General features: G+C 47.0%; 1 protein-coding gene across 3 annotated transcripts in view; it reads right to left on the bottom strand.

The window, feature by feature from the left end:
• Positions 1-4,213: 4,213 nt before the first annotated feature.
• The window catches only part of LOC144009144 (cadherin-20-like), a 141,113-nt gene continuing 134,528 nt past the window's right edge, over positions 4,214-10,798 (bottom strand). For all 3 annotated transcript variants that reach the window (XM_077508691.1, XM_077508692.1, XM_077508693.1), the window contains 5 exons: positions 9,637-9,773; positions 9,435-9,556; positions 9,254-9,371; positions 7,755-8,006; positions 4,214-6,736 (listed from right to left, as the gene is read on the bottom strand). In XM_077508691.1, coding sequence (XP_077364817.1) covers positions 6,225-6,736; positions 7,755-8,006; positions 9,254-9,371; positions 9,435-9,556; positions 9,637-9,773 — 1,141 coding nt within the window. In that variant the 3' untranslated portion in view covers positions 4,214-6,224. The remainder of the gene's footprint in view (positions 6,737-7,754; positions 8,007-9,253; positions 9,372-9,434; positions 9,557-9,636; positions 9,774-10,798) is intronic.

Below are 10,798 nucleotides of genomic sequence, written 5' to 3'. Positions count from 1 at the left end.
AAAATAACGGATAAATATATACATTTCTTTCTTTCTTTTCTTCTTTTTTTTTTATAACAATGAACGCAATCACCAATTTATACCTATTAATAACTCCATCCATCCATCTTCTTCCGCTTATCCGGGGTCGGGTCGCGGGGGCAGCAGCTTCAGGAGGGAAACCCAGACTTCCCTCTCCCCAGCCACTTCAACCAGCTCCTCCGGTGGGATCCCAAGGCGTTCCCAGGCCAGCCGAGAGACATAGTCTCTCCAGCGTGTCCTGGGTCGTCCCCGGGGCCTCCCACCGGTGGGACATGCCCGGAACACCTCCCCAGGGAGGCGTCCAGGAGGCATCCGAACCAGATGCCCGAGCCACCTCAGCTGGCTCCTCTCAACGCGGAGGAGCAGCGGCTCGACTCTGAGTCCCTCCCGGATGACCGAGCTTCTCACCCTATCTCTAAGGGAGAGCCCGGACACCCTGCGGAGGAAACTCATTTCGGCCGCTTGTATCCGGGATCTCGTTCTTTCGGTCACGACCCACAGCTCGTGACCATAGGTGAGGGTTGGAACGTAGATCGACCGGTAAATCGAGAGCTTTGCCTTTTGGCTCAGCTCTTTCTTCACCACGACGGACCGATACAGAGTCCGCATCACTGCAGACGCTGCACCGATCCGCCTGTCGATCTCCCGCTCCATCCTACCCTCACTCGTGAACAAGACCCCAAGATACTTGAACTCCTCCACTTGGGGCAGGATCTCATCCCCGACCTGAAGACGACACTCCACCCTTTTCCGACTGAGGACCATGGTCTCGGATTTGGAGGTGCTGATCCTCATCCCAGCCGCTTCACACTCGGCTGCGAACCGCTCCAGTGAGAGCTGAAGGTCCCGGCCTGATGAAGCCAACAGCACCACATCATCTGCAAAGAGCAGAGATGCAATGCTGAGGCCACCAAACCGGAACCCCTCCACTCCTCGGCTGCGCCTAGAAATTCTGTCCATAAAAGTTATGAACAGAATCGGTGACAAAGGGCAACCTTGGCGGAGTCCAACCCTCACCGGAAACGAATCCGACTTACTGCCGGCAATGCGGACCAAACTCTGGCAACGGTCGTACAGGGACCGAACAGCCCGTAACAAGGGGCCCGGCACCCCGTACTCCCGAAGCACCCCCCACAGAACTCCCCGAGGGACACGGTCGAACGCCTTCTCCAGATCCACAAAACACATGTGGACTGGTTGAGCGAACTCCCACGCACCCTCGAGGATCCTGCGGAGGGTGTAGAGCTGGTCCACTGTTCCACGGCCAGGACGAAAACCACACTGCTCCTCCTGGATCCGAGATTCGACCTCCCGACGGACCCTCCTCTCCAGCACCCCTGAATAGACCTTACCAGGGAGGCTGAGGAGTGTGATCCCTCTGTAGTTGGAACACACCCTCCGGTCCCCCTTCTTAAAAAGGGGGACCACCACCCCGGTCTGCCAATCCAGAGGCACTGTCCCCGATGTCCACGCGATGTTGTAGAGGCGTGTCAACCACGACAGCCCCACAACATCCAGAGTCTTTAGGAACTCCGGGCGGATCTCATCCACCCCCGGGGCCCTGCCACCGAGGAGCTTTCCAACCACCTCAGTGACTTCGACCCCAGAGATAGGAGAGCCCACCCCAGAGTCCCCAGACTCTGCTTCCTCAAAAGGAGACGTGTTGGTGGAATTGAGGAGGTCTTCGAAGTATTCCCCCCACCGCTTCACGACGTCCCGAGTCGAGGTCAGCAGCACCCCATCGCCACTATACACAGTGTTAATGGTGCACTGCTTTCCTCTCCTGAGACGCCGGATGGTGGACCAGAATTTCCTCGAAGCCGTCCGGAAGTCGTTTTCCATGGCCTCACCGAACTCCTCCCATGTCCGAGTTTTTGCCTCAGCAACCGCCGAAGCCGCGTTCCGCTTGGCCATCCGGTACCTGTCAGCTGCCTCCGGAGTCCGACAGGCCAAAAAGGCCCGATAGGACTCCTTCTTCAGCTTGACGGCATCCCTTACGTTCGAAGATTGCCGCCGCGACAGGCACCGACCACCTTACGGCCACAGCTCCGATCGGCCGCCTCAACAATGGAGGCGCGGAACATGGTCCATTCGGACTCAATGTCCCCCACCTCCCCCGAGACAAGGGAGAAGCTCTGCCGGAGGTGGGCATTGAAACTCTTTCTGACAGGGGATTCCGCCAGACGTTCCCAGCAAACCCTCACAATACGTTTGGGTCTGCCAGGTCGGACCGGCATCTTCCCCCACCATCGGAGCCAACACACCACCAGGTGGTGATCAGTTGACAGCTCCGCCCCTCTCTTCACCCGAGTGTCCAAAACATGCGGCCGCAAATCCGATGACACGACTACAAAGTCGATCATCGAACTGCGGCCTAGGGTGTCCTGGTGCCAAGTGCACATATGGACACCCTTATGCTTGAACATGGTGTTCGTTATGGACAAACCGTGACGAGCACAGAAGTCCAATAACAGAACACCGCTCGGGTTCCGATCAGGGGGGCCGTTCCTCCCAATCACGCCCCTCCAGGTCTCACTGTCATTTCCCACGTGAGCGTTGAAGTCCCCCAGCAGGACGAGGGAGTCCCCAGAGGGAGCGCTCTCCAGCACACCCTCCACGGACTCCAAGAAGGGTGGGTACTCTGAGCTGCTGTTTGGTGCATATGCACAAACAACAGTCAGGACCCGTCCCCCCACCCGAAGGCGGAGGGAGGCTACCCTCTCGTCCACCGGGGTAAACCCCAACGTACAGGCGGCGAGCCGGGGGGCAATAAGTATGCCCACACCTGCTCTGCGCCTCACACCGTGGGCAACTCCAGAGTGGAAGAGAGTCCAACCCCTCTCAAGAGGACTGGTACCAGAGCCCAAGCCGTGTGTGGAGGCGAGTCCGACTATGTCTAGTCGGAACTTCTCGGCCTCGCACACCAGCTCGGGCTCCTTCCCTGCCAGAGAGGTGACATTCCATGTCCCAAGAGCCAGCTTCTGTAGCCGGGGGTCGGTCCGCCAAGGTCTCCTCCCTTGGCCGCCACCCAGCCCACACTGCACCCGACCCCTTTGGCCCCTCCCACCGGTGGTGAGCCCGTGGGAAGAGGGACCCACGTTGCCCCTTCGGGCTGTGCCCGGCCGGGCCCCATGGGTGCAGGCCCGGTCACCAGGCGCTCGCCAGCGAGCCCCGCCTCCAGGCCTGGCTCCAGAGGGGGGCCCCGGTGACCCGCGTCCGGGCGAGGGAAACGCGTCTCCAAAATTTTTTCTCATCATAGGGGTCTTCTGAGCCGTTCTTAGTCTGGCCCCTCACCTAGGACCTGTTTGCCATGGGTGACCCTGCCAGGGGCATAAAGCCCCAGACAACATAGCTCCTAGGATCATTGCGACACGCAAACCCCTCCACCACGTTAAGGTGCCGGCTCACGGAGGGGCCTATTAATAACTGATTTTTAAAATTTAAATTTAGCATGACAACTTTTTTTTTTAAACACAAAGCACACATCAATTGTAAACCCGGAAAAAATAACGTCGTAATATAAAATAAAAGTACAACTTGTAATTACCGGTAGTTTTAGTTTTACGAACTAGATAATGGATGGATGGATGGATGGTTTGACCTCATGGTAAATAACGTAGCATATTTGCACCATATTTTATGTTCTGCCAACCAATAGTGTAGCATATTTATGTCAAATTACCATGAATGTAGGATATGTAACAAACATTCATGTATACACTCAACTATCATTTATTGATATACGTACACACCTAATGTAGCGTATTTAATGCTTACACCTCGAATTTAGCATAATCAGACATTTTTCATTGTAGTTTGGACTTAGATCATCTTGCTAAAATAATTTAAACTAAGCTAAGTTACATCAACCTTTCAAATTGGTCTGAAGCAGCAATTTCATGGCTGGTCTTCATTTTCATGTGATTTTCTGTGAAAAATGATGATAATTTTAGAGCATGTCAATAAGGAAACTTCCCATTGGGACATTCCAAAAACGTCAATCAAAAGCAGGAAGCAGAGTGTGGATTCTCGCTGTTTCTCAGTCACGAGAAATCGAGATTTGACTACTACTAATACGAGATAGAACATAATCAGGCCACCAAATTAGCTTTTGAGTGTTTTATTAGCAAGAATACAAAAAAGTACCGACATTTTGCATACTACGTTTAGCGTAGCATGAGCACGTGTTCAAGTAAAAAGATCAAAAAGTACCCTCACAGTTTGTCCTTTTGGTGCTATTTTGTTTGTTTTAAAATCCAAACTGTTCTTTGTACATTTGGCACTTAATGCAGATGACAGCGTCTTAAGCGCTCCACAGGCTCTGCGGTCAAGTTGCGTTCACGTTGCGGCGGCGGCGACGGGTAGCGCGCGGCCGCCGGACTCTGCTGGCACGATGGTCTCTCGGATGAAAAGGCGCCCATGACGACGTCTCGCTCGAGTGAGCTGCTTCTTGTCCTCAAATAAGTTAGCTCCTATATAAAATAGAAAACAATTCTTTTTTTTTTTTGCTCCAGACCCGATGAAGCGGCACGGCGGTCGGTCGTCTGCTGGGAATCGTTTGTTTCCATCACGTGTGCTTTTCAAGTCGGCTCTGTCCTCTGAATAGTGACAACCAGGCCCGAAAAGGCGTAATTTCGGTTTGTCTTTATGAATGATTCTTTGCCCAGAATGCCATACATTTTGGCTAGCTCAAATTTGATAGCTCCAACATAAATAGACCAATAAATTAAGAGGTGGCGGCAATGTCGGTGTTTTTGGCTGTTGGGACTCGTTCAACCTTCTTTTTTTTACTTTCCTGTGCTTTGATGTCATTTCTCTGGAGCATGTAACTACCTGAACCAGACCTGTCGAGGGGTCATTTGGATAGTATCCATTACTTTCGCTGACCCGGAAGTGAACAAAAAGAGGAATTGTGGGATATATTGGTGCTAACCAGTGACGTAAACGACAACTTAACTTTGACGGTGCCGTTAACAAATGGCGTGACTAACCATGTTTTGAACAATATTTACCGGCATATTTAGCGGCCGGTTAGTCAACGGCGGGTTAAGAATTTAACCGGCGGTTAGGGGTTAAACAGTAGGGATGTAACGATATTGGCAATATCGTGATATTGTGTTATTGAAATTGCCACAATATCGTCATCGTCATGTTCACAATATTTAAAAGGAACACATCTATTAAAAAAAAAAAAAAAAAAAGTCAGGTTGATTTCCATTTGTGCAGTTCTAGTACCCTCTAGTGGCTAGTTTATTAGTGCAATTTAATTTTCATTAGGGCTGTTTTGGGCTACTATGTTTAAAATCTATGCTAATTGTCAGATGAAGGGGAACGTAATGTGCTTGTGAAATGATCAATGTGTGCTTCCATTAGCAAGTAAGTGCCTCAATATTGTTATTAGAAATTGCAGGTGGTTTATATGCATTGCTGTTATGTACAAAAGCACAATATTGTGCTTTTTTTTAGTAAGAGCTCTTTTTTTTCCACAATATTGTGATCTTATTTAAATATCGCCAACCTCCCCACAATATTGTGATAATTATCGTATCGTGACCTTCATATCGTGATAATATCGTATCGTGATATTTGGATATCGTTACATCCCTATTAAACAGTGGTTAAAATAACCGAGAATTGAACAACCGGGCCCAGGACGCTTCATACCACGGTCGTTTTGTTGTATCGACTGATGTAGCAAAACCATTGAGGCACCACTTGGATGTTTAAGCCAGGCCTGTCGAGGTGTAATTTCTGCTGCTTTACGTTTTTTCCAGATGACTCTTGAAGGTTGTTTGTGTTGCTACCAGCTTGGAGGATTCTTCGCGTCCAGTCTGCTGTACAACTTCTGACTATTGAAATAATTTAGTGCCAACATAAATGGATGTCGAGAAATGAAGCTCCAGACCCGATGAGGCGGCGGTGTTGGCGTTCTTCTGCTAGGAATGATTCATTCTACTTCTGTGACAACATTTTGTTCACGTCGTCAGCATGTTGACTCTCTGGAGGCCCTAAATTAGAATCCACGGAACCAGGCCTGTTAAGGCGGAATTCTGTCAGCGTTTATGTTCTTTCTGGATGGTTCTTGAAGGCGTGCGTTGCTCGCCATATTAGAGGCGCTCGACGAGGGTCAAAACCAGGCCCGTCTCAAATGATCAGTCTCGTGCTTTTGCGTTCTTTCCAGACGGTTCTTGAAGAATGCGTTGCTACCACATGGGAGGACCGTTGGCGTCCAGCACGCCGTACATCTCGGCCAGCTTCTTGAAGCGCGGCCCCCAGTCGTTGAGGTAGTCGTACTCGTGGTCGCCGCCCGACGCGGCCGACTGCAGCGAACTGAGCGAGTCGGCCACCGAGCCCTCGCCCTCGTAGGCGTACGTCTGCAGGGAGTCGTAGGGCGGCGCGCACGGGTCCACGTCGGCCTCCAGGAGCTTGGACAGGACGTAGCCGTGAACGCCGCCGGCGGCACCGCCGCCGCGGGCCATCGGTACATAGCGTGACAAAGTCTGGATTTCCGGAAACATGTCCTGCCGCGTCTCGCCCGCGTGCGGGTGCACCTCGCGCGGGTTCCACATGGCGGCGATGTCGAAGGCCTCCGTGTCCTCTTCGCCGCCGCCCTCGTCGTCGTAGCGGACGATGTTCTCGTGCACGTTCTCCTCCTCGTCGCTCAGGTACGGTTTCTTGCGATGGGTCCGCAGCGACAGCATCAGCAGGATCATCACTGACACAACACAAACGCACAAAACATAAAAATGAGCATGTGAGGCGCAATTAGCTTGGAAGCTAACGCTAGCTCGATACATTGTTTTTAGTTAGCTAGCTTGTTTCGTCAATACATAGCAAATAATGTAATCACAATTAACTTCTGTCAGTTTCAGGAAAGCAAGTTTGTTTACTAGCTACCTTTTTAATTTGTTGGATGGCTAGTTAGCTTTTTACCTATTTAGTTAACTCGTTCGTGTGTTAGCTGGCTATATTTTCCTTTACTTTGTCATGTAACTAGTAAATTTCAGTCACTTCTTTGTTTTTTTTGTTTTGTTTAATCTAATTTTGTAGCTTGCTAGCTCATTAATTTGTAGCTAACTCATTAGCTAGTTGGCTAATTATTTTAAGCTCATTAGCTTATTGATGATTTATTTACATTTTATATGTATTTTTTTCTTATTGTTTTTGTTTTATTTGTTGTTTCTTTAGATTATTTGTAAGATGGTGTGATTGTGTATTGCAAGTTAGTTAGGTAGTTATCTTTTAGCTAGTTAGCTAGACAATTTTTAGTAAGTAATTTAGTTTATCTATTATTAAGTTAATTTGGTAATTGTCTAGTTAGTTTGACTCTTACAGTAGATTCCAGGACTGGACTGGCACAAATAATCGGCCATGGCATTTTGACTAAGGCCCGCGGTCCAGCTCGATTCCTGATCACCCTTGGCTACCATGTAGCTCTACCACAGATGTTTATTGGTTCAGTTTGATGTTTACATTATAAATGGATGAATGGGCTGCTCCTTCTAAATTGTGGGACGGCCTCTCGGGGTAAAATGGAGGAAAATAATATTTGAATAACGCCACATCGGCCCCAAAAGACACCGGCCCACCGGGCATTTGACCTTTATGCCAGATGGCCAGTCCAGCCCAGTTCGATTCTAAGCTAATTAATCTTTTAGCTTGGGAGTGAGTTAATGAAATAGCTAGTTTGTTGAGTAACGAGTTAGTCAGAGTCTTGTTGGCGCGTCACTCACCCAGGAGCACAAAGATGGCGGCCAGGATGGCGATGAGCGCGGCCCTGCTGAGGCTGGCGGGCAAGCTGTACGCTTCGGGGTTGCAGGTCATGACGTTCCCGTGGCGGTCGCAGGCGCAAACGCGCACGCTCAGCGTGGACGTGCTGGTCCGCACCGGCGCCTCGCCGTCCGTCACAGTGATGGGAAGGTAGAAGACGCTCTGCTCGCGCTGGGACCAGCCGCCGCGGCGCGTCAGGACCCACGCCGTGTTGTCTAATGACACCAGAAAAGGTATTATTATGATCAAGATATTTGTCTGTCTGGCTATCCCTTCTTCAATATTAGATTATATTTCCTTAATAAATTTGTATTTTTGACCAATTTTCTCGCTCTCTTTTGTTTTCTAATACAGTATATTTACAAAATGTTCTATCTCTCGATTTTTCGTAATATTCATGTATTTTCCCCCATTTTGCTATTTTTAAAAAAAGATATTTTTTGTAGTTCTCTACTGTTTTGAATATTTCTGTATTTTACAATGACCAAATTTTCCAATATTTTCACAATTTTTTTCATATTTTACAAATTCCCCACCCAACATTTTTATCTCGAAGATATTGTAATATTTATCTAGTTTTGTAAAGTATTTAAAATACGTATTTTTCATCAAATTAAATCAGTTTTTTTGTAATATATATATATATATATATATATATATATATACACACATTTGTTTTAAATATGTATATATTTTTTAAATTTTTTATGAGATATTTTTACAAATTTTTACAAATTATTTTTGACTCTTCATTTTCCTGTTTGCAATTTTTTTGTACTTGAAATGTGTTTTATAACAAAAAAAAATCATGTTCTCATTCTTTTTCTATATTTTTCACATGTATGTATATTTTTTCCACAAGTTAAAATAAGTGTATTTTTTATCAAATTAAATCAGATTTTTTTGTAAAATTTATATACATACACACACACACACACACACATATACATATACATATATATATATATATATATATATATATATATATATATATATATATATATATATATATATATATATATATATATATATGTATATATATGTATATATGTGGGGTGTGTGTGTGTGTGTATTTTTGACTCTTCATTTTTCCTGTTTTCAATTTTTTTGTTCTTGAAATTTGTTTTCTCACAAAAATAATCATGTTCTCATTCTTTTTCTATATTTTTCACATATATGTATCGGAATATTTTTTCCATAATATTTTTCATTTGATTTAAATGAGTATGTTAGCGATTTTCTTAATAGTTTTGTACATTTTTTCCAACATTAAATAGAGTGTTCATCTAATAATTTTCGCCCAATATTTTTTGAATGTCTATCTATTTTTATTTTTATTTTTATTTCTCAAATAAAAAAATAGATGTTTTGGCAAGGCAAATCTTAGTATTTTTCTCTATATTTTCCTTTTTTTAGGGGGAGGGATGTGTGTTTGTGTACATTTCCCACTGTATGTGTTTACCTTGGTTGTCTCGTAGAGTGAAGTTGGGGTTGTTGGCAGCGTGCGGCGCTAACGCGTAGGAAAAGTGATGTCCGCTGGGCGGCTCGTCGGGGTCCACGGCCGTCACCGCCTGGATCAACTGCAATGGCGGACGGAGAGCGTCAGCAGCGCCCTTGCTCGCCCGACAGGTGACTCGCCTTACCTGTCCCGCCTTGGCCCCGTCGCACACGAAGGCCTCCAGGGAGTCGCTGAGCGTGGGCGCGTTGTCGTTGACGTCCTGCACGCGGATGGACACGGCCACACTGGACAGCTGAGAAGGATTATCTGACACACGCCAAGGAGAACAACATCAGCACAATCATCACGCATTTTTTTGGCTAAAAGTGGCGCCGCGCCGCACATACTCATCTCCATGGCCAACACGCTGACATTGTGCCAGCCCAGCTGCTCGCGGTCCAGCGGACGCAACGTCATCAGCGCGCCGGACGTGATGTCCACGTAGAAGAACTTGTCCGGGTCGCTGCTGCGGTCCAATGAGTACCTGGAGAGAAGAACCAGGAGGAAGATCAGGAAGAGGCTGAGAGTCAAGTAGACAAGGAGAAGGTGGAGGAAGAAGAGCAGGGTGAGGTGAGAAGAGGAGCAGGCGGATACTGAAGTGGAAGGGGAGGATGAAGAAAAAAGAGGTGGAGGATGAGGAAGAGGTGAAAAGCAGGTGCATGGACGGAGGAGAAGGAAGAAGAGGTTGAAGAAAAGGGGAGCGAGGAAGACGTGGAGAAGAAAGGTAAGAAAAGAAGGGGAGAATTGAGAGAGGTGGTGAAAAAGGAGAGGGAGGAAAAGGAGGAGGAGGTAGATGAGGTGAAGAAAGAAAGGGAGAGGAAAATTTAGAAGGAGGAGTAGAAGCATTATTGGGAAAATGAGGAGAAAGGGAAAAAGGAGGTGGAGAAATGGGAGAGGGAAGAGAAGGAAGACAAGCAGAAGTTGGAAAGTTGGAAGAGGAGATGCACAATTGGGAAAAGAAAAAAAGAAGGAAGGAGGGATCAGGAGGAAACGAAGGTGGAGAAAAAGGAGGAGAGGAAACGAGGCAGAGGAGGAGAATGAAGAGGAAAAGGAGGTGGAGGAGGCGAGAGGAGAAAGAGAGCGATGAGAAAGAGGAGACTGATCTAAATGTGATGTAATGGCGCCCTCTGTTGGCAACTAACCAGCATTGCGCCCTCACTCGCCACATTATTAGGTGCACCACCGATCGGCCAAGATTTTTGAGGTCGCGAGGCCGCCATATTGCTCCAATTGGAGAATATTTGAGACAGTACTGAGTAGAAACAGCATTATTTATGATGTTTTAAATTTATTCAACATAAACAAGAGGACTTCAGACATTTTGTAATTTGCCTTAAATACATGTAGAAATGATATGCTTATTTATGTTTATTACAGGAGGAAACTTGTATTTTTTTTTTTTTTTTTAAGAATTATATCTAATTCAACAAAAGATGCCTTTGCCAAATCTAATGTTGGGGTCTAAGGAGTAAGGAACTAAGTGATAATAGAAAAAAGGTGGTCTTCAAA

This window comes from Festucalex cinctus, chromosome 20, assembly GCF_051991245.1.
Source record: "Festucalex cinctus isolate MCC-2025b chromosome 20, RoL_Fcin_1.0, whole genome shotgun sequence".
Classification (NCBI taxonomy): Eukaryota; Metazoa; Chordata; class Actinopteri; order Syngnathiformes; family Syngnathidae; genus Festucalex; species Festucalex cinctus.
Note: the sequence above shows the minus strand (reverse complement) of the source record. Positions and strands in the feature narration are given on the sequence as shown.